This window comes from Herpailurus yagouaroundi, unplaced genomic scaffold (assembly GCF_014898765.1).
Source record: "Herpailurus yagouaroundi ecotype Mexico unplaced genomic scaffold, PumYag 140, whole genome shotgun sequence".
NCBI classification, from domain to species: Eukaryota; Metazoa; Chordata; class Mammalia; order Carnivora; family Felidae; genus Herpailurus; species Herpailurus yagouaroundi.
Window position 1 is genome coordinate 93,550,582 of NW_024412395.1, and position 22,313 is coordinate 93,572,894.

The 22,313-nt window shown below is 40.0% G+C and overlaps 1 protein-coding gene across 4 annotated transcripts in view; it reads left to right on the plus strand.

Moving 5' to 3' along the window:
• Positions 1 to 115: 115 nt before the first annotated feature.
• XRCC5 (X-ray repair cross complementing 5) overlaps positions 116 to 22,313 on the plus strand; it is a 131,732-nt gene continuing 109,534 nt past the window's right edge. For 2 of the 4 annotated variants that reach the window (XR_005790519.1, XM_040476180.1), the window contains exons 1-9: positions 216 to 236; positions 4,066 to 4,179; positions 7,649 to 7,832; positions 8,747 to 8,795; positions 10,079 to 10,201; positions 13,303 to 13,494; positions 15,801 to 15,915; positions 17,392 to 17,530; positions 20,520 to 20,632. Coding sequence is in view for 3 of the 4 variants with exons in the window: in XM_040476180.1 (XP_040332114.1) it covers positions 216 to 236; positions 4,066 to 4,179; positions 7,649 to 7,832; positions 8,747 to 8,795; positions 10,079 to 10,201; positions 13,303 to 13,494; positions 15,801 to 15,915; positions 17,392 to 17,530; positions 20,520 to 20,632 (1,050 nt within the window). In the remaining variant the exon portion in view is untranslated. Of the gene's footprint in view, positions 237 to 4,065; positions 4,180 to 7,648; positions 7,833 to 8,746; positions 8,796 to 10,078; positions 10,202 to 13,302; positions 13,495 to 15,800; positions 15,916 to 17,391; positions 17,531 to 20,519; positions 20,633 to 22,313 lie in introns of all 4 variants that reach the window. The other 2 variants (XM_040476181.1, XM_040476179.1) reach the window with 2 other exon arrangements.

Consider the following 22,313-nt stretch of genomic DNA (forward strand, 5'->3'; position numbering starts at 1 on the left):
CTGAGCAGCTCCAGGTCCCCAAGCGCCTCACCAAGGCAGGACGCAAAGTATCTGCGCATGCTCTGAGCGTCAGCGCACAGTTTCCCCGCCTCTTCCAGGCTCCTTGAGTTGCGGCCCTTTTTACGACGCCCTGCCTCCGACTCTGCCGGACCTTTGCAGCGGTGCGCGGGGTTCCTGCCCGGAAGAGGCGGCTGCGGCACCCGCGCGCGGACAACATGGCGCGGTCCAGGAGTAAGGTAGACAGAGCGTGGCCTTGGGTTTTCCTGGTGCAGGGCATCCGGAGAGGGTGGTTCGGAAGCAGGAATCATGGGATCATCGCGGTACCAAGGATGGGGGAAAGAAGAGGTGATCGCGGCGGCCCGTGGCCGGATCCCGAGGGCCGGCCCGAAGGCTGCGCTAAGAAAAACGGGATTTGGAGTCAGAAGACCTGAATTTGAGCCTCGTCTACTCCCCCCTCACTCCGCCTCCTCGGCCCTCCCATCCTCTGACTTCCTCCTCATTACCTCCTTGTCCCACCTCTTCCCCACCCTCTTTCTTTCTTAGTCCAACCTCTTCTCCTCCATCACTTCTTCCAACTCCTCCATTTCTGAGCCTTAGTTTTTATAAAATCTATACGAGAATGAAAGGTTTGATAAGCACCTACCCACAGACTTGGAGAAGTTCAGAGAGGGTCTGTGAGTAAAATGCGTAACTTAAGACGTAAAGCGCCATGTTATTACCTCTGTAACAATCTTTCACATTTATAGAAAATTTACCTTGTAAGGCACTGATGTAAATGCTTTATTCTCATCCCATGTAATCTCCACAACAAACCCATGAGGTGAGAACTGTTACTCCCAGTTTACAGTTGAGAAAACTGGGGCATAAAGAAAGTGAAATGATTAGCCCAAGGTTATCCAGTCCGTAAGAGGTGGAATTTATACGTGACCCCAGCTGTCAGGTTTCAGAGCCCTATCTGTGTTGCTAGGAGCCTGTGACCCTCAGTGTCCCACATTAATAATAGACATTATGATGGAATTTTTAAATGACTTTTTTCAATATAGGCAGAGAGTGGTGGTTGTCTCTGAATGATCACTAGAGGGAGATGTGTTCCAGGGAATTGTTTGTTCGTCCATCCAACCATCCAAAGGCTAGGCCCTTTACTAGGCATCCCGTATACAGATAAACAAGATAGGAATTTCAACAACAATCCCTAGTCCCCTCAAGTCCCCATTGGGAAATGTGGATTAAAGCGATTATGAACATTCGATGCCACTTACCTTTTTGTTCCTCCCCTTTCAGCTGCTGAAAATACTCCAGCTCTAGTGGAGCAACTGTTTATGGCAGGTGGACTTGTAGCAAAGTTCTCAGTCTGTATTGTTTCCGTGTGTTAATGAAGAGTTACTATGTTGCTCAGTTTCCCTTCCCTGGTTTTCTTATTCCTTGCCAGAAAGGAAGTTGGAAGTGTTACAGAGACCATTCTTTTGGTTCCAGAAAGAAGTTGCATATTTTGAAGCCCCTTGATGCCATTTTTTTGGATACTTGATTCCTACTAAAAGATTTTTAGTCCTCTAACTTAGAGTTTTCTGGTTTAAAAATAGCTTTTATGAATGTGTATTAGATAAATGCAGCAACATATTTTGGGACTCTTAAATTTTTTAAAGATTCTTATAATCAGGGCATTGAAACTATGGGGTGTAAATTTTGTTGTTCTCAAGGGAAGTTTGTAATTTATTACCAACCTTTCTTCAAATGTACTGTCTTTACTCTAGAAATCTCTTCATATTAGTGCATTTATGTTCAGTGCTTTTTAAACTAGGGAAAAACTTAAGTTTCCACGTGTTGCCTGAGATATAACCAAACTTAGAAATCATCTGTAACTTCTCTGATAGGAACTCATCTAGATTTTTCTGACACTCCTAGGATCAGGAGATCACTGCTTCAGAAAACAGTGGTTCTTTTATTGATCACTTCTTAATGTTATTTTTCCTCTTTTCATAGAGTCAAACCAGTCTTCCTGTAACTTCCACATGTTGATCTCATTCTTGCTCATTCTGGCCAATTCTTTTATAACACAGGTGCCAAATATTTGGGCGGAACTATCATGTTCTCCTAAATCTTCTCATCTGGCTCAGATATCTAGTTTTTTCAAACGGTTCCTCATATCACATTTTCTCTAGATCCTTCTCTAATCTGCTTATTTCATGTTCTGTTGTAATTAGTATTTCTCCTGAGATAGGGTGCTCAGGACAGCTCACAGTTTGTCAAATGTGGTCTGATCAGTACAAAGCACAGGTGAGGCTGTCATTGCCAAAGATTGTTAACTCTGGAAAAGGCCTTGGATCTCATCTAGTTCAACAACTGCTTCCTGCCTCTGAATTAACAGTGAGGTTTTATGTGACGTTCCCAAGGACTCAGAGCTAATTTGTAATGAAGGTGGGACCTGATGCTCTCCGGTTTGCTAATCTAGTCTTTTTTCACCAGAAGAACTTTGTTTTCCTTCTTTGAATTCAGTACACTGTTGATACAACCTGAAATATTTTGGAGGATGGAATGAGATAGGTGTGGGAGTTGTAGTGCTGTAGCCATGTCATTTTGGTGACTCATTTGTATAATCCACACTGAAATTGTGAGTTGCTATTTGTTCCGATCTCTTTCAGCTCATATTCAGTTGAATTCTGGATGTCAGACATAGAACTTTACATGTAACCATTTTATTTTAGTTTATTTCCCCTATTTCCTTAGTCCTCTATGTATGTGATTGCTATCTAATGACTAGGTGTCTTTATTTATGTGGTTCCTCTACCTGTAACTCTCCTTATTCACATGATTAACTCCTAAACATTCTTTAAGACTCACCCAAAAACCACATCCAGAAACCTCTTCTGCCTCCTTACTCCTCCTCTATCCCTTCTACCAGTCTTGGATAGATGATCCTCCTGTGTATTTTTTTAGTGCCCACTGCCCACTTCTGTCATGGAATATTGTGCTGGTATTATTTGTTTATGTGTCTATGTCCCCTACCAGAATAGATTTGGTGTCTTAGTCTTCATTCTAGATCCCCAGTTCCCAAACTGATTTAAATTGCTGGGGTGTATCATTTTAGTACATAAAGATTGTAGCAGTCTCCTGTTGCCACAAAAATGCTTCATAACAAGCTATCCCCAAATCAGTAACTTACAGAATAAGCATCTGTTCTCTGTTCTCATGCTTGTGGTTCTACAAATCAGCTGCAGTATGTCTGATGTATTTTGGGCTCAGATGGGCTGGATTTAGCTCTGGCCTATGGGTTTTCAGATTTGCTTCCCATGAGTTTATTCTTGGGCTCAGGCCAAAGGAGCAGCAGCTTCCTGGAGCATGCTCCTATCCTGGCTTTCTATCTTTTTTTTTTTTTTTTTTTTTTTTTTATATAGGCTCCATACCCAGTGTGGAGCCCAATATGGGACTTGAACTCACAACCCTGAGGTCAAGACTTGAGCTGAGATGAAAAATTGGACGTTTAACCAACTGAGCCAGCCATGTGCCCCCTGGCTTTCTAAATAGGCTCCATACCCAATGTGGGGCTTGAACTCATGACCCCTAGATTAGAAGTCGTGTGATCTACTGACTGAACTAGCCAGGTGCCCCACTTGCTTTCTATCTTTTAGAAAATATTAGGGCAATTTTAAAGTTTCTCTGTAGTGGGGAGCCTGGGTAGCTCATCAGTTGGGCATCTGATTTCAGCTCAGGTCATGATCTCATGGTCTGTGAGTTCAAGCCTTGCTCTGTGCTAATAGCTCAGAGCCTGGATCCTACTTCAGATTCTGTATCTCTGTCTGTCTCTCTCCCCCTCCTCTGCTCATGCTCTGTCTCTCTCTCTCTCAAAAATAAACATTAAAAAAAAAAAACAAAAGTAAAGTTTCTCTGTAGTAAACCATTTACATGTCTTACATACACTAGGCGGAACACCCCCCCCCCCCCGCTTTGCCATGCGTCCCCTAAGTTCCCTAAAGTACAGGTTCTGTGGGTGAAATAAGAAAAGGACATATCTGTTTTCTTTTTTTATGACCATTAACATTTTCTCACTCTTTGGAACTTTGTTTCTAGGCAGCTATTGTGCTCTGTATGGATGTGGGGTCTGCCATGAGTAACTCCCTTCCTGGTGAAGAATCTCCATTTGAACTAGCAAAGAAGTTGATGACCGTGTTTGTGCAGCGACAGGTAAGTTTCGGCCTGGCCCTGAGCTCGTAACTCATGTTTTAACTGGTTGTTGTCTCCACTTAGTAACACAAGATACCAGCCTGCTTATGATGTCTGGCCCCAGTGTTTGTGGGAATCTGAGCAGGTTTTTTACATATACTTACGTGTAAGTCCAACTATCACTAGAGCCTGACATTTTTTTCTTCCTTTCTTCTGGCCTCTACAGTAGAAATTACAGTTTTCGTGAGAAACAAGACAACGTAATAATCTCTGGAGCCAGGTGGCCTGGGTTTGAATCTTTGCTCTGCCGGGTCATTTACTAACCTGGTAATCTTGAACAAATCCTGTTCCAGTTACCTTTTGCTGGTAACATACTATCCCAAAACTTCATGTCTTAAATGATTTTTTTTTTTTTTTAAATCAGTTCTCATGGTTTGGGGATGACTGGGTGGCTCAGCTGGGCCTCTGTGGCCTCTTGTGTAGGTCCACTCAGATGGTGGCTGGGCTGAATCATTTGAGGGCTAAACTGAGCTAGACGTCTCACATGGCTCACTCCCATGGCTAGTAGTTATGTCCTCTGATGGTTTTGAACTCAGCTGGGGCTATCCATCAGAACTCTTACATGTGGTTGTTCCATGGAGCTTGGGATTCTCACAGTGTGGCAGCTGGGCCTAAGAGGGAAAGTCCTAAGAAGGAAAAATTTTTTTTTCTTCAATTTAAATTTTAGTTAACATACAGTGCAATATTAGTCACAGGAATAGACTTCAGTGATTCATCACTTCCATACAACACCCAGTGCTCATCCCCAGTGCCCTCCTTAGTACCCGTCACCCATGTAGCCCATCCCCCATCTATCACTATCAGCCCTCAGTTTGTTTTCTGTCGTTGACAGTCTCTTGTGATGTGTTTTTCCTCCTCATTTTTTCCCCTTCCCGTATGTTTTGTTTCTTAAATTCCACGTTTGAGTGAAATGATGTGGTATTTGTCTGTGTCTGATTGACTTATTTCCCTTAGTATAATACATTCTGGCTCTATCCATGTCATTGCAAATGGCAAGGTTTGATTGTTTTTGATGGCTGAGTAAATATCTCATTGTAGATACATATCACATCTTCTTTATCCACTCATCAGTCAATAGACATTTGGGCTCTCTTCGTAGTTTGGCTGTTGTTGATAATGCTGCTATAAATGTTGGGGTGCATGTACCCTTTCAAATCTGTATTTTTGTATCCTTTGGGTAAAGACCTTATAGTACAATTGCTGGATCATAGGGTAGTTCAGTTTTTAGTTTTTTGAGAAACTCTGTACAGCTCTCCAGTGTGGCCGCACCAGTTTTCATTCCCACCAACATTGCAAGAGGGTTCCTAAGAGTGACCTGTCTATGTGGCTTTTTATGACCTATCTTTAGAAATCCCAGAAAGTCATTTCTGCTGTTGTTAGTCTAGCAAGTCACTAAGACCCACTCACATTCAGCGGGGCAGGGATGGGAGGTGGGTGGTTGGTAAATGACATTCCTCTCTTGATTTCTGTCCCTTCTACCTGGTACGAGTGCTACTTTTGCTAAGTCCACGAAATCCTTCATTCACTGGCAACTGCTATTCCTCCTGGACACCTGTTTGCTCTGGGTGTTGCCCTTTTCACTGTGATACTGACACCCTACCTGTCATCCTAGATTTTAACAAATTCTGATGACCTGGATTCCTTAATGTGTCAAGAAGAGAATGTTCTAACTCCATTCCTGGTTATAGTAATTTGTATTAGTTGTATTTCAGTAATGCTGCCATGTACCCCAGTGCATAGATATATATATATATATATTTTTTTTTTTTTTTTTTTTTTTAAGAAACTGTGCTTTCAGTTTTTATTTTTGGCTCTGCCTATTCCGTGGCAGTGTGGATCTGGAAGGCTGAGACGATACCTGATGCCAGTCTCATGCTGCACTCAGAATTGCCTTCCCTCTCCTGGCTGAAGTTTTGTTGTTGAGCAGGATTACCTGGCTTTAATATGAATCCTTGCCCAGGATGCAAATAGAGTTCTAGCTGACCTGCCCCATGGTGTGCTGGACATGTTTGAAGCCCAGCAGCTGGAATTTTTTTCTCCAGGTGCAATGGGGGATGTATTTGCAACTCTTAACACACTGGGGAACTTAACAGACCAAACCAGAATGAGGAAAGACACAATTCCATCCTCTGTCTACACAGCACTCTTCCCACTGGTGGAGAAGGCTACGGTTAAATAGGTGGGAAGACTGTGTTTTTGTTAGATCCTGTTTTTTGTTTTTGCATTTTATTATGAAATGTTTCAGGAAGGAGGCAAATACAGAGAATACTGTGATGCAAACCTATTTTCCCGTTGTCTAGCACTATACAGTACTCAAGTTTTACCATATTTGATTTCTTTTTCTTCTTTTAAATGTTTATTTTGAGAGAGAGAGCGAGTGCACATGCGGGGGAGGGACAGAGGGAGAGGGAGAGAATCTCAACCATGCTCAGCACAAAGCCCAAGTGGAGTTCAATCCCACAACCATGAGATAATGACCAGAGCTGAAACCAAGAGTCAGATGCTCATCCAACTTAACCACCCAGATGCCCGTCTTTTTCTTTTTTGCTTAAAAAAAAAAAAAATAATAATAATAATAATTACTGATAAACTTGCGAGTCCCTGTGTATCCCTTCCCGATCCTCTTTTTTCCTTTTTTTTTCTCTCTTTACTTCAGGATTTTCATAGTCCTTACCATGTATATTTAATACTTTAGGACATAAGTATATTCATAAATATTTACTATTGTATGAAGCTTTCAAAACATGTAATGTTATAATATGGTACATATAATTCTGCAACTTATTTTTTCTTAACCATAATTATAAGATTTATTCATACTGAAAAACATGCACAAATTATTCTTTTTTTTTTTTTACTGGGGTATAATATTGTATAAATATTCTGCAATGTGTTTTTGCATCCTGTGGATGGATGGTCAGTTTCTACTTTTCCTCTGTTATAAACAGTGCTGAAGTGAACTCTCTTGTCCTTGTCTTCTTGAGTACATGAGCAAGAATTTCTCTATGGCATATATACCTATGAATGAAATTGCTGGGTTAGAGGATATGAACCAGTAATTTTTTTTTTAGTCCTCTGGAAAATACTTCCAAAAAGAGTAAAAGCTTTTCAAATTATCCATAATTAGTTTTCATTGAGAATTAGAGCCTGATTGGGCTGGAAGTTATCAAGAGTAGTTAACCACTCTCCCATTCTCCCACCTGTAATTCTGTTGAAATGAGAGATGGGACCTATAGTCAACGGAAAAGTCTTCTTAGAACCTGTGAATTGTCATTGTCCCATGGGCCATCTAGCCCAGTATTCTGTTGTTGACAGTGGACCCAGGAACATGCCATAGGGAGGTATGGTTGTATTGTTCCTTGAAGGTTAGGTATCTACTGCCTTTCAGGTGGTAGTTTATGATTCTTAACCTTTGAACATTCTTCTCTAGGTGTTTGCTGAGAGCAAGGATGAAATTGCATTAGTCCTTTTTGGTACAGATGGTACTGACAATGCCCTTGCTGGTAAGGATCAGTATCAGAACATCACAGTCCACAGACACCTGATGCTACCAGATTTTGACCTGCTGGAGGACATCGAAAGCAAAATCCAACCAGGTTCTCAACAAGCTGACTGTATCCTTTTTCAGCCAGAGAAGACTCTTCAGAAATTTCCTTTAATGTGAGGAATCATAATCCAGTTTGGTGAGGCTCACTAGAAGCCCACCTCTGAGTATATGGGCATTTTTTGGCTCTGAAGACATGGAGGTGATGGTGTGTGTTGGGATTTATTCAGGTTGGGTTGGGTATCTGCACTCCTGACCCTCTAGCCACTTGCCCCTTCTCTGCACTAGTGATACTGAGTGGTTCGGAGGCACCATAAGGGAAAGATACCAGTGGGTATATTTCTGTATTGTTATATGCAGAAAGTTTAGTGGTGGTGATGGCTGGAAATGTTTGCATGTAAAGAACATATTTGTAGAAGAATGTAGCATTAGCATTCCCTATGCTTTCCTGGATGGAGGGTATTTTTGTGTCCAAAATCAGACCGGTATCTAAACTGAGATTTCCAATTTCTTCCACGTGTACTATGATTTTAAGTGGTTACTCTTACTTTTCTAAACCGTAATGTTCTCCCTGATCACTGGGAGGTGCTGCTGTGCTAAGAGTGACTTACAAATGCCACATTATGGCTCAGGTCATATTTAAGAGTGGACTCTAATCACGAAAAATGGATTCTAGATATTGTAAAATGACATCATAATTTTTGTTTCAATGCATGGGAATGTGTTCGATAACCTTGGGCTTATTTTATTTTTCCTGATTATATGTTTCAGGATATATACTGTGATATGTGATTACAGCGTATGTGATTATATGTTAGTGAAATAAATGTTGGAAAAAGCACTCTTTGGTAAGTGCTTTTAAATCCTCACAGAGTCAGCCCAGAGTTCATGGTTTCAAGCACTGTGGACTTCACTGGAAAAAAGTTGCATGATCTTGGGATAAAGGGACTGTCTAGTGATATTTTCTGCCCTTAACTAGCTGAGTCCTGGATGCACTCATTGTGTGCATGGATGTGATTCAACAAGAAACTGTGTAAGTGTCTTCAATTGAAGAGAGGTGGAAATGAGTCATTCTGCAGAAATTGTATGTGTTGCTGTATTCTGTACATGTGTGATTCATTGCTAATCAAGCAGCATGTTTGTGTGGCTAAAGAACCATTTGATAGAATTCAATGGTTCAGTTCAGCCTCTCTTTTTTAAATTTAAAAAGAGCAAGGGCTATAGTTTGTGGGAATTTCTCTGGGAGAAATACATGTTTGGCTTATTTCAACTTCCTTCCTATTTGACTTAATTACCAGGAACTTTAAAAACTTCTATATGGTATTGTTCGTAATCTGACTGAAATTAAATGTATGAAACTAATATAGCACCATATGTTAACTAACTGGAATTAAAATAACTAAAAAAAATAAAATTAAAAAAAATAAAATTGTAGTATTAAAAAAAAGAAAAAGAAAATGCCTAGCTCTGACCAGCCACCTGATTCATTATTTAATTATTTTGCCTTTAAAATATGGGTCTTTGAATCTATTTACACCCACCCATTCCTTGACTGTTAGGAAAAACATTAGTACTAAAATCTCAGGCCTCAATTTGTATTTTCATTTCTCAATCTCTGTACATTTTGTGTAAAATCCTGCCAGTAGCCCTGTGAGTGGAACTGAGCCAGCATGTTTAGAAAGTGAACCCTCAGGAGACCGAAGTTGTAGTTACTGGGAGAGTTCCTTGTTTATACTCTGCCTAAGTGGAGGCTGGAAAGGGATCCTTTTCTTTAAAAAAAAAAAAAAAAAAATTTTTTTTAACATTTATTTATTTTTGAGAGACAGACACAGAGCACAAGCAGGGGAGGAGCAGAGAGAGAGGGAGACACAGAATCCAAAGCAGGCTCCAGGCTCTGAGCTCTCAGCACAGGGCCCGATGCGGGGCTCGAACCCATGAACCGCAAGATCATGACCTGAGCTGAAGTCAGCTGTCCAACCAACTGTGCCACGCAGGCACCCAAGGGATCCTTTCTAATCCCAGTGACCATATATTTAACTGAAGTTAAAGTTGGGAGATCAGGGATTTAATATCCACAATGCTCAAAAATTTTGCCCAAGATGCTAAAAAGTATGAATTGTAACCAGGCTGACTATATGTTTAGTAGAACTTAACTGAGCATCAGTGATATGTGGGGTTCTAGAATGTAATCACATTTCTTAACTGTATTGAGATTCATTTCTTAGCCTGTCTCTAAGTCCAGTGACCAAGTGCATTTGAGTTTGTAAGCGATAATTCAGGAGAATGATTTCTTACTGTGATAACTTTCTCTTTTAGAGGAAAGAAGTTTGGAAAGAGGCATATTGAAGTGTTCACTGACCTCAGCAGCCCATTCAGCCAAGATCAGCTGGATATTATAATCCATAACTTGGAGAAATCTGGCATCTCCCTGCAGTTCTTGTAAGATCATGAGAATAACGTCTGAAGACCAATCCTGTGCTCTCATAACGCAGGGAGTAGGGCCCCTTTCTTTTTTTTTTTTTTTTTTATTTATATATGAAATTTATTGTCAAATTGGTTTCCATACAACACCCAGTGCTCATCCCAAAAGGTGCCCTCCTCAATACCCATCACCCACCCTCTTTCTAAAGCTCTTGGTTCCCGCGAGTCTTCTGTTTGCGCTCACAGTTGAAATATGTTAGATGACTGACCTCAGCAAACATTCACTGAGTACCCTTAATTCCAGGAACTCTGAGTTTTAATGGTAAGGGGATGAAAGTCACAGTGACACAGAATTTAGCTCAGTAGTAGATGGTTTGTTCATGCTTCTTGGACTCAAAGAATTCAGGAATCTTTGGAGGATATTCAGTTTATTTCTTGCTTACATAGAAGACTTTATCCAATTACCAGATTGATGGTTTCTTTTCTTCAGCAGTTCCAGAGTACTGTTTTGCGAGCAGTAGATGTTTTTAAGGTAGAGAGGAATGTCAACCTGAGAATTATTTTAAACCTGTAGAATGCTTATTTTTTAACTTTTAAATCTAAAGGATACACACACGTACATAAGATGTAATTTGCTTGTGTGTATTTAGGCATGGGGTATGCAGATTCTGAGCAAAAATGTTCACAAAATATCTCATAATTTGTTGCAAGGCAGAGCCCCTACTTCCCCAGGCATTTACTTTCTTTATCTTCAATCCCTAACAAGAAAGTTCTTTTTCACCACACTAATCCTTCTTGTTGCATTTGAAACTTGTTTTTCTTGTTTTATTTTTGGTGAAAGCAGAGTGATAATATAGGATGTTGACTTACCAGTCTTCTGAGTACACTCATTTTTCAGACTGAGAGCTATACCAGGAAGCCTCCAGCTCAGAATGGTAAGCCTTCGGCTTCTTTGAAATGCCTGCCGTTGGAAATTAAGAACCTCTCTTGCATGTATGTACCTCTTAAGACTGCTGAGGGGCAGCTCCTTTCTGTAGAACTGTAGAGAAATAGTTCAGAATAACCCATCAGACTGATACTTGTTAAGATAGTACTTCAGAGAAATTAAGTGCTTTTTAAGTGACACTTTTCGTCTTATTGAATTGAGGCTTTCTAAGTACTTCAAAAGCTCTGCCTGGCTTCTGTTCCCTGTTCATAATTTCAGGATGCCTTTACAGGGTTGAAGCATCCTGCACTTCTGTCAATGTCATTGGAAAAGGCTACTTTTTTGTCTGAGTAATACTGCAAAGCATGTTGAAGAGGGAATGTAGCCTTACCACTACCTGCTTATTTGGCTGTTTTTTTCTTGTATTTGTGCTTGTGCTACAGATCTCTGGCATACAAAGTAGAGTTTCTGGTTTTATTGTTTGGTGTATCCCATGGATGATTGTTGTAATTGGAGTAAACGGAATACCAGCAGGTCTAAGAACCACCGTGTTCAGAGTAGGCTCATTCCTTGGACCTCATTTTTAGTTTGTTCTGTTGGCTACTGAGAAAGTTTATATCTGGTCGAAAGCAGGGTAGAAAGAACTGTTACTGTAACTTCTTTTTCCAGGATAACTTCCTGACTCTTCATGTTCATGTCACTTTTCCCATCTTCCAGGTCTGTTTTTTTGTTTTGTTTTTTTGGTGCAAAAGGGTGTTTTTATTATAGCACCAGGACAGGACCTGTGGGCAGAAAGAGCTGCATCTCTCTTCTAGGTTGTTAATGGAAACAGCCACAGCCTGATGTGAACCCTGTGTCCCATGCCCTGCTCTGTAGAAGCTCTTTATCTGATAGGTCATGCAGGATGTGCGTATCTGTCATGCTGGGTATACGTCGACAAAATTAAACAGGAAGCTTTATTTTAGTTATAGCAGATGAAATGGTAAAGAAATCACCTTAAAATAACCAGCCACACAGAGTTGACCAGTAGGTGATGTTGAGGGAACTGAAAAGGTTGCTCTTTGGGTTTCTGGGGGCAGTGCTGTGATACACTGCGGGTGCAGGAGCCTTGCCCTCTCAGGTGACCGAGTCCTCGCTGCACATTGCTCACTGGCTGTGGCTCGGCCGGATTTTGCCATGCAGCTTCGGCTTCTTTTTAGGAAATGGAGGTAGAAATTTTTATCCACCTAATGTGTAGGAGTAAATGAGGTTGTTTACATGAAAACATTTATGAAGTACCATGTAGAGAATTATCATAAAATGCGCTTGGTTGGTTGATTCCTCAATTTGTATATTGATTATTGAATATCTCCATGACTGGTAACCCCATCTAGTAGTTTTAGTCTCATTTCAAACAGAATGAAACACGGGAAAGAATTGGTTTTACCTATTTCCAGCAATTCACTGATGTCTGGGAATTCTAAATGTACAGTAATAAAGATAACATTAAGTATATTATACTCATTCTGCCATTTAATCCTTAAAATCACATTGAGGGATTATTAAAGGTGTTTATTTTATTTATTTTATTTTTTCTTCTTCTTCTTTTTGGCTGCCTAGAATATCACCTGCCTTTTTCTAGGAAGCAGTCCTTCCTGTACTTTAACCTCCTGGCTCGAATGAGAGCGAGCATCTTCTAGATCTGGTCCCCAGGTTATCACTGATCCCTGGCTTTTTTGAATTGAGAGTCGAGCATTAAACACATAGTCCATTCCTCTTTGGTAGCAGAACCAGCAGTGTGTGCTTGAAAGAGCTCATGGGTGACACGGAGGGAGCCAGTGAGAGAGTGGAGCCAGCACAGGGGCACATAGAGATGAAATGGACAGTGAGAGGGTTGGGGTGGTCCTTGAGGCATGTGAGACTGCGTCCAGTCATCCGAAGGTCATGTGCCACCCTGCACTTTGAATTATTTGGCTATGTAAACCAAGAAATTCCACTCTTTTAACCAAACCAAAAAGGCTTCGGTCACTCGAAACTGATAGGATATTGACTAAGGGTGATAAGTGCCATTTGAGAGAGGAGGGATTGAAAGCTCAGGTGAGTGGCATGCCCATTTTCTCATAAGCCAGCGAGTGACAGTCGCAGGAGGGGAACCCAGTTTATTATTTGGCTTCAGAGCTTGTCTTATGAACAACTGCCGATCTTTTCCTGATAGTTTGCCATTCCCTGTTGGCAAGGAGGATGGAACCGGGGACAGAGGAGATGGTAACTCCTGCTTGGACCAGCATGGACCCTCCTTTCCTCTAAAAGGAATTACTGAGCAGCAGAAAGAAGGTATTCGGATGGTGAAAAAGGTGATGATGTCTTTAGAAGGTGAAGATGGGCTGGATGAAATTTATTCCTTCAGGTAAGAAGTGAAAACATTGATTCTAACTTTCAGTCATAGCCATATAAATTTCTCTTTTGGTCAGAGGGCTCCCTAATTAGCCACTCTTGAATTAGCAGTTATTCTGTAAGAAATATTCTGATTTTAATGGACGAAATGGTGTACCAATCCCTGATCCCCTTTAAGCTTTTTGAGTAGTTAAGGGGATATATGCTCTAATTTGTTTTCCTCAATCACAATTTTAAAATATTTCTTGTGAAATATAGTTGACAAACAGTACGTTTTGATTTTCTAAATATAGACACCCTTGAAATATTGTAGGTAATAGAATTTTAGAAATTGAATGATAGTTTCCCAAGGGGTTGGCAAAGGAATCAGCGAGGAATCTTGTAAAGTGACGTTTCCTGTCATAACGTGTGTTCTTACTGTAGCCTGTGCAAATATATATTCCTAAGTTGTTTATTTCAAATTTGGACATGGCTTGCTCTAATGCGAGAATATGTCTTAAGTTAACATATTCACCATGGTATCATAAATAAAAGTTGTAAGCCAATACAAATTAATGTTAAAAAAGTTTATTTTCCTGTATCATGGCAGGGAGGGAAATTACTGTCTGTGTATGTGATGACACTCACAGTTTGAAGCTACTTTGGTGTTGGCCCTTCTGTGAAGATGTGGACCAGAACTTTGCCATGTGATACAGTAGCCGTTATCCACATGTGGCTATTTAAATTTAAATTCATTAAAATTAAAAATTCAGTCAGTCACACTAGCCACCTTCCAAGAGCTTGCTTAATAGCCTATTGGATTGGCACGGTTAGAAATAGAACATTTCTATCGTTGCAGAAAGTTGTACGGGAGAGCACTGGGCTAGACTTGTTCTTACTTGACTTCTACTTGGGGAGATTTAAATCTACTGCAAAAATGTTCCATTTGTTCTCAGATGTTATGTATTAGATGCTAGTCTTTAGAACTTGCCCTGGGACAGAATTCAGACCTCATGGTGGTTTTAATGTCACTCAAACTAGTGAGGTCCTATGGACAGATTAGACCTGGTTCAGACCCATTCATCCCCCAACAAATCCAAAGCCAAGGAGTATCATAAACTTTGCAAACAGGGCAGCAAGTAGAATATCTACTGTTCATTATAGACTATTTCTGAAAGTTGGAGCCTCTTGAAACCTTTTTGTCCATAACTCTGAATGATGTCAGATAATTCTCTTTACCTTTTTGTAGATCTGTTTTTCATCTGTACTAGGAGGATTGATCATAGTCTGGATTATGTGCTTTGAGTGTTTGGTCATTGATTCCTTTCTCAGTGAATACTACAAATTCCACTTATCTCCTCTAATCTTCTCTGCTGTGTTTGATTAGGGACCAGATAAAAATAGAATTGATCGGGGCGCCTGGGTGGCGCAGTCGGTTAAGCGTCCGACTTCAGCCAGGTCACGATCTCGCGGTCCGTGAGTTCGAGCCCCGCGTCAGGCTCTGGGCTGATGGCTCAGAGCCTGGAGCCTGTTTCCGATTCTGTGTCTCCCTCTCTCTCTGCCCCTCCCCCGTTCATGCTCTGTCTCTCTCTGTCGCAAAAATAAACGTTGAAAAAAAAAAATTTAAAAAAAAAAATAGAATTGATCTTGACTTCTGTTCAAATGAAGTAGCACTCTACGTTGTATTGGTACTTCCCAATTCTCCATCCCCATCTATAAAAAGCCTAGAGTTATCCGCTTTACCTTAAGACTAAATATGGACTAAATTCCTTTATCCCCTGGAGAATATTTAATACTCTCTACTATGTGCATATATATCTGCTTTTTATTTAAGGGTGATTGGAATTAACTAATAAATTATAGAGTTATGAACAGTGATATTAAAGGATGGTACCTACCCTTTGATATTCTGGAGCAGGGGTTCTTATCCCTAGGGTGATGGTTTTCAGGGAGTTGGTGAACCCTTTAAATTGTGGGCAAACTCTTATGGGTGTGCTTTTATCATATCCTCAAAATATTCTTGGTCCTGAAAAAAATGTTAACCACTGGCCAAGTTGAAAGAGAAGATTGAGTAGGGGAAGAAAGAGATGCTCTTTTTTTACCTGTCAGTAATGTAATTCAACTTCTTCCTAAGCCAAATCAGTTGTATTCTGGCTGTCTCCTCACTTGGGGTTGTCATTTTCCTGCTGTCCCCTGCTGTTCCTCCTTATCATCAACGACAACTCCGTCCTCATTCTAGAAAACTTGAGTGCATCATCCAGTGCAAGTTAATGTTTTAAAATTGTTGCTTTTGGTGTGTGTGTGTGTATATAATTTTTTTTTTTTTTTTTTTTGGTGAAGTGAGAGTCTGAGACAACTGCGTGTCTTTAAGAAAACTGAGAGGTATTCCGTCCCTTGGCTCTGCACACTGACCATTGGCTCCAATTTGGCTATAAAAATTGTGGCTTACAAAGCGGTGAGTGATACATTCACATTTTTTAAATTTTATTTTTTTAACGTTTGTTTATTTTTGAGAGAGGTAGTGTGAGCGGGGAGGGGCAGAGAGAAGAGGAGACACAGAATCCAAAGCAGGCTCCAGGCTCCGAGCTGTCGGCACAGAGCCCAACACGGGGTTTGAATGAACGGTGAGATCATGACCTGAGCCAAAATTGGACACTCAACCGACTGAGCTACCCAGGTGCCCCCATACATGTTTTATCAAGCAATGTGCCAGGCAGGCAAATACGCTTATTTAAGGAACTGACAATTCATGTGTGGGTTATTCAGTACCATAATTACTGCTTCTCTAACTGCTCTCCTTGTTCCTCCCATCTCTATTTAGCTTTTATGTAAAAAGGCATATTAGGAGAGGAAGTTTTAAGAATTGTCTATAATCCAGGTTAATTCCCTCCTGTCTCTTTTTCGTTTCTTTTTTTTTTTTTTTTTGAAGGAAAGAAAATGGAATACATCAAGTCATGTCACCGTAGTATCATAGCAGAACTGTAGATATACACTAAAGAAGTCCAGAGTTTTGGACACTCAGTCTCACCCAATCCAGTTATTAATGATCTGGTAGTAACAGCATCCATGACATATCAAAAAATACTGATTTGTCGGGGCACCAGGCTGGCTCAGTCAGTGGAGCATGCAACTCCTGATCTTGGGGTTGTGAGTTCAAGCCCCATGTTAGGTGGACATTACTTAAAATCTTAAAAAACATAGTGACTTGTTACTCAGAAATTGCCTTTTGTTATATATGCATGTTTGTACATAAGAGCACGCTTTTAGAAATAAGGTGCATTTGGTAGTTATTTGATGGGATTCCAGTTTCAGTATGAGTCTGTGCTCCATGTTTTCCTGTGACTCTGCTTGCCTTTTTTTCTTAAATGTACAAACTAAATACATAAAAAGATTTAAGTATAGAAAATATACAAAAACATGTTCATATATTCAGATGTTTTTGTATATTCTAAGACTTAATCCCAAAACACATGCTACACCTGTGAAAACCATGGATGCACTTCCTTGTTTCAGCTGCCGTCAAGGCCTAGAATAGAATGCGGTCTCGTCCTGTTCTTTTTTCGAGTTTCCTTTTCAGATTTCCTTACTGATTTCTGGCTCCTGATAGATGGCTCTCCCTTTCTTCTTTATTGGAAAACTGTAGTAACAAATTGTATGGTCCCATTTTATTAGCCTGCAGGTTTTGTATAAAAAGTATTTATGTACATACAAATACTAATAGGTATCTGGCAGTTACCTTGGGGGGAAAATGAAACGTAGAGAGAGTTATGAAATAAACTTAAAATTTCCACAATAGGCAAGAGCAAAGCAGTTTAGCTAGAGTAACTGTTCTGAATTTTTTTCCTGTAGAGAGTAGATTTGATTTTCATTTTTTATTGATTAAAATCCTGGCTTTCTTTGTTTTCCCTTTATTTTTCTTTTTGGAAATAAGATTATGCAGGAGAAAGTTAAAAAGTCTTGGACAGTTGTGGATGCAAGAACCCTAAAAAAAGAAGATATACAGAAAGAAACAGTTTATTGCTTACAGGACGACGACGAAACGGAGGTTCCAAAAGAGGACACTATTCAAGGTACGCCAGCAAGAGTTTTCACTTGTGTCTAAAAGAGGTTTTCGAAGGCCAATGTGAGGCTGATGAGGATCTCTATTGTTATTTTTTGGAGATATTTTTCTGAGTACTAGAGACACAACTATCGCGGGATCGGTGAGATGCTAGGTCCTAACTAAATGTAGCTCATCTGTCGGGACCTAGGCAGGACCGTTCCCAGGAAGGCACCCGGGCACTCCATCTGAGTTTGAAACTCCCTCAAGGGACAGGAGTTAATACTTGGTTTTATTTATTTATTTATTTATTTATTTATTTATTTATTTTTTAGTTTTTTTTAAGGTTTATTTATTTTTGAGAGAGAGAGAGTGAGTGCACGCACGAGCTGAGCTGGTGGGACAGATGATCTGAAGTGGGCTCTGCACGGACAGCAGAGAGTCTGATGTGGGGCTTGAACTCACAAACTGTGAGATCATGATCTACGCCGAAGTCGGACGCTTAACTGAGCCACCCAGACACCCCTACTTGGTTTTATTTTAAAGTTGGAAACATACTAGCTAGGAGAATACTTCTATTAATGTGACTGAGGCAAGTTGTTTTGTTTATTTTTATTTCTATGGTGATTAGTCCTCTGAGTGCCAGTTTCAGGCATTCTGGATCTTGCCAGCTTTCTCCTTTAAGGTAATTTAGGGGATCTGGAACATTTGTGTTCATTATATGGCTTTATGTTTGCTGGATGTTTAAAGTTGTACTTCATGCATTATATCCATTTGATCTGTATGGCGTGTCTAGACAGCAGCTCTATCCAGAGGGCTTAGGAACTAGCTGAGAGTGTCTGAGTTTTCAAGAGCTAAAATGGCAAGATACCAAATGATGGGTTAAGGTAGAAACTAGAATTTTTAGATAAATTAATTGCCAGGCTTTGTGATGCCCAGTATAGTTTTAATTTGCAAAGCACTAAATGCTTGTGTATATTTATATGTGGTGGGGGAGAGTGGTTAAGGTGATGGAGATTGCGATTCCTTTCTTCTGGTTACTTATGGGTAGAAAATGTAATTAGGATCCTGCAGTCCCTACTAATTCAGTTTTGTAGTGTGGTTAAGAACTCGAGTTTTGGAGTCAGACCCGAGTTAGAATCATGGCCCCCTCACTTGCTAATCTTATGATCCTCATATAATGACTGAAAAGGAAGCATGGTTAAGTGGAGGACTTCTCAGTGATATCAAGTAATAGGGTTGAAGTGTTGGGCATACACAGTTTAGTACTTGGCAGTGATAGCTAATAGCCTGAATTTTCTCTTTTAATCACCACAACAGCCTAATGAAGCGGGCATCCCACTCTGGTTAATGCCATTTTACAGATGAAAGAATTGAGGCTGAAAGACATTCGTTAACGTATTCACAGTCATGCAGCTAGCCACTAGCAGAATCTGAACCCAGGACTGTCCTACTTCAGAGTCTGTTTCTACGTACTCTTCTGAATTAGGAAGGGCTTTTTGAATGACAGGCGGACTAGTTGATGCTTCATTTTGAAATCAACCTGGGGCCGTTTATAGTTTTGAGGCACAGAGTGTCACTGAGGCTGTGTGTTAGGAAGATTAATATGACAGAGACAAGCACCGGTTCTTTTGGATGCAGCAAAAACACCAGCTCTGTTTAGGCAAAAAGGAAATGTATTGGCAGAGCAATGGAGAGGGAAGGGTTAAGCATTGTTTGAGTGCAGAGAGTGCAGTGAAGCTTTTGTCTCGTACCTTTGTGTGGTTACCACGTACTTCCTTTTCTTGCCCTCCCCTTTCTACCCCTAATGTGTAGACAGAGGTACTAGCATACATATGTGTGCAAAGGAACATGGTTACATGATGCAGTCTATTCTATATGTCTTGCCATGTACAAAATTTATATACTGATTTGCTCTTTCAGTAAATGAACCAGAAAATACAAGGCAGTTTTAATTAGACTTTTCAAGTTAAAAAATTCAAGTAAGAAGATGTCTGATGACAGAAAAGGGTTATGAAAAACATTTGGCTTAGACACCACTCTTAATCATGTGCCATACATTCCCTTGATAATTTTTTGTTGGGATTTTTGTTTTCATCACCAGCTTTTTTTAAAGACATATATGAAAACACAAGTGTGTTTCTTTTTCATTAAATGCATGGCATCAGCAGATTGACAGGAACAGATAAACACAGGATCATAGAATCTACCCCAAACACACAAATTTGTTTCTTGGAGTAAAGATACATGTGCTTTTCTTTCCATTTACCCAAGGCCAGAATCCTTTCATTTTGATGATCCTTCTGTCTCCCAAACATAGGAGACTGTATATTGAAAGGGCATGACCTTCCCTAGAACAGAGGCCCTGGAACAGCATAGGAGTTATTTTTAAGAAACCGAGAGCCTATATTTGTATGAATAACTAAAGTAATTAAAAAGAAAAAAATAGATAATATAATCCCAAAAATGAAGTAAATTTAAATACAGAGAAATAGCCAACTTATCAATTCAATGTTCCTAAATAGAAGAATTTTGGCTTCTTCTATTAGGTATTTGTATGTCTCCAGCATGCATTTTTGAGAACATTTTATTCTGAAAATTTCCTTTGGGCATTTTTCTCTTCAGGTCTCTAGGTTTCCGAATAAATGTGTTCTTGTTATTATGTTTACAAATCATACTTGTACTTTAGTCAACCATAGTTTATCTTTGGAGGATAACTAGTACATTACATTTGCTACATTCTTCTGGGCTGGATAATCGTTAAGGTAACTAGATTGCAGAAGATGCTGCTTAAAGAATGTAATTAGATTTTAATCGTCTCTGTATCATATATGGTGTTTGTGTATCTGCTGCTGCTTTCCCCCACTGGTCACAAGGGGCAGTGATTTGATTCCTGGGAACAGTATAGGGAGGCTTGATCTGGAGCATGCTTGTATTGCTAATGTGTGCGTCAGGCTAATTTCAGCTTGTAGAAAATGAGGCCCCATATGCTTAACAGATGCTCTTCTCTTGTTCTCCAGGGTTCCGCTATGGAAGTGATATAGTTCCTTTCTCTAAAGTGGATGAAGAACAAATGAAATATAAATCAGAGGGGAAGTGCTTCTCTGTTTTGGGATTTTGTAGATCTTCTCAGGTATAGTACTTATCCTACTCACTGTAAACAAAGTAGATGAACGTTTTTCTTACTGTTGTTTGAGATGGTTTGCTTTTGGTTGGTCCTTTTATTTACAATGTGTATTCATTTCACTTTTAGGTTTTTGCAATGTAGTCTGGGGATTAGTGTTAACTATCTTCAATTTTTGAGTAGAGGAACCAAGATGTAGAAAAGTTGAGAAATCTTGGGATGAATCAGAGTAGGTTCCAGTAAAAGTCACTTCTTAGCTTTGCTGTGGATCATAGCTCACAGTAGCTTTAAAGAATCATCATAGTTCTTTGCTATTGTGTTGCTTTCTCTAAACTGACTTATAATAGAGTATTTTAGAGCAGTGAAGGTCTACTCGGGTTTTGGATGACCCCGGGCCTCTTAACGTATCATTGCTTTATGCCAGTCGCCCTTGTCAACATCCAGCAAAGAGGTGTAGGATCTGAAATCCGTCCTTCAGTCATATGTTCTTCAGACCACGGTGCAGAGATACTCAGAACACACAGGGGGAAATGCAGTAATCCACTGAGGGCCATGGGATAGCATATACTGTCCTAGAAAAGGTTTTTAAAGGTTCCTGGATTTCTTAGCTTAAATGTTCTTAAGGTCGGCAACCAGAGAAAATGAAGAAGTGTGTCTTACAGTGTGCCTTTTAGGCTCTGTGGGGATAAAACGATGCTTGTTGGTTTTAGAAAAGCTCAAGTGAGGGGCGCCTGGGTGGCTCAGTCGGCTGAGCGTCCAACTTCGGCTCAGGTCATATCTCACGGCTCGTGAGTTCGAGCCCCGCGTCGGGCTCTGTGCAGACAGCTCAGAGCCTGGAACCTGCTTCAGATTCTGTATCTCCCTCCCTCTCTCTCTCTGCCCCTCCCCCACTCGTGCCATGTCTCTGTCTCTCAAAAATAAACATTAAAAATTAAAAAAAAACAACAAAAAAAACCCCCAAAAAACTCAAGTGAGAATTGTAATGGAAATAAATATTACCCAGTGTACTGGATTTGAGCTTTTTCATGTTGCCCTGGGATAGAGTCTCTGAGTACTCTGAGTCCCTGAGTGTTAGAATAATTCAGCGAGGGTGGGGAGATGTTTTTCATGATATACCCGAACTGTTGGATACGTTTTTAAACTTCATAAGTTGAAAATTGGGAGTACTTACTGAAAGTTGATAAGATTTTCATGGTGAAAATAAATACCTTTTGGAAGTTGAGAGTTTCTAACGAACAATTCTCTAACAAATTACACTAAATATGCATTTCTTAAAAATAAAAGCATTCACTTTGGGGGCTCTACAAGCTTCAAATTTATGGTTGTTAATGGCAGTGCCTCGAAGTCTTTCCATGAAGTGGAACCTTCCTTCAGATCTGTGTGTAAAAACTGGCCTGTTGGGAAGTGGGTCTGCCTGATTCTAGGTAGCTAGAAAAGACCTATCCAGAACACCAACCCAATATTCATGACCCAAGAAATTGAAGTCACCTGGGCCAGGGTGGGACTGGGAGGCCTATTTAGTTAAATGACAAAGCGAAAAAGAGTGGGCTAAACAAAAAGTACATTTTTCCATTTTAAAAGACTTACTTACTACTTAAAATTTTAAGTCATGGCATGTCCTCTAAATCAGACTTGTGTTGTTTTTAAGCCCTAAATTATTTCTATCTTAAGTACAATCTCAAATGGTACA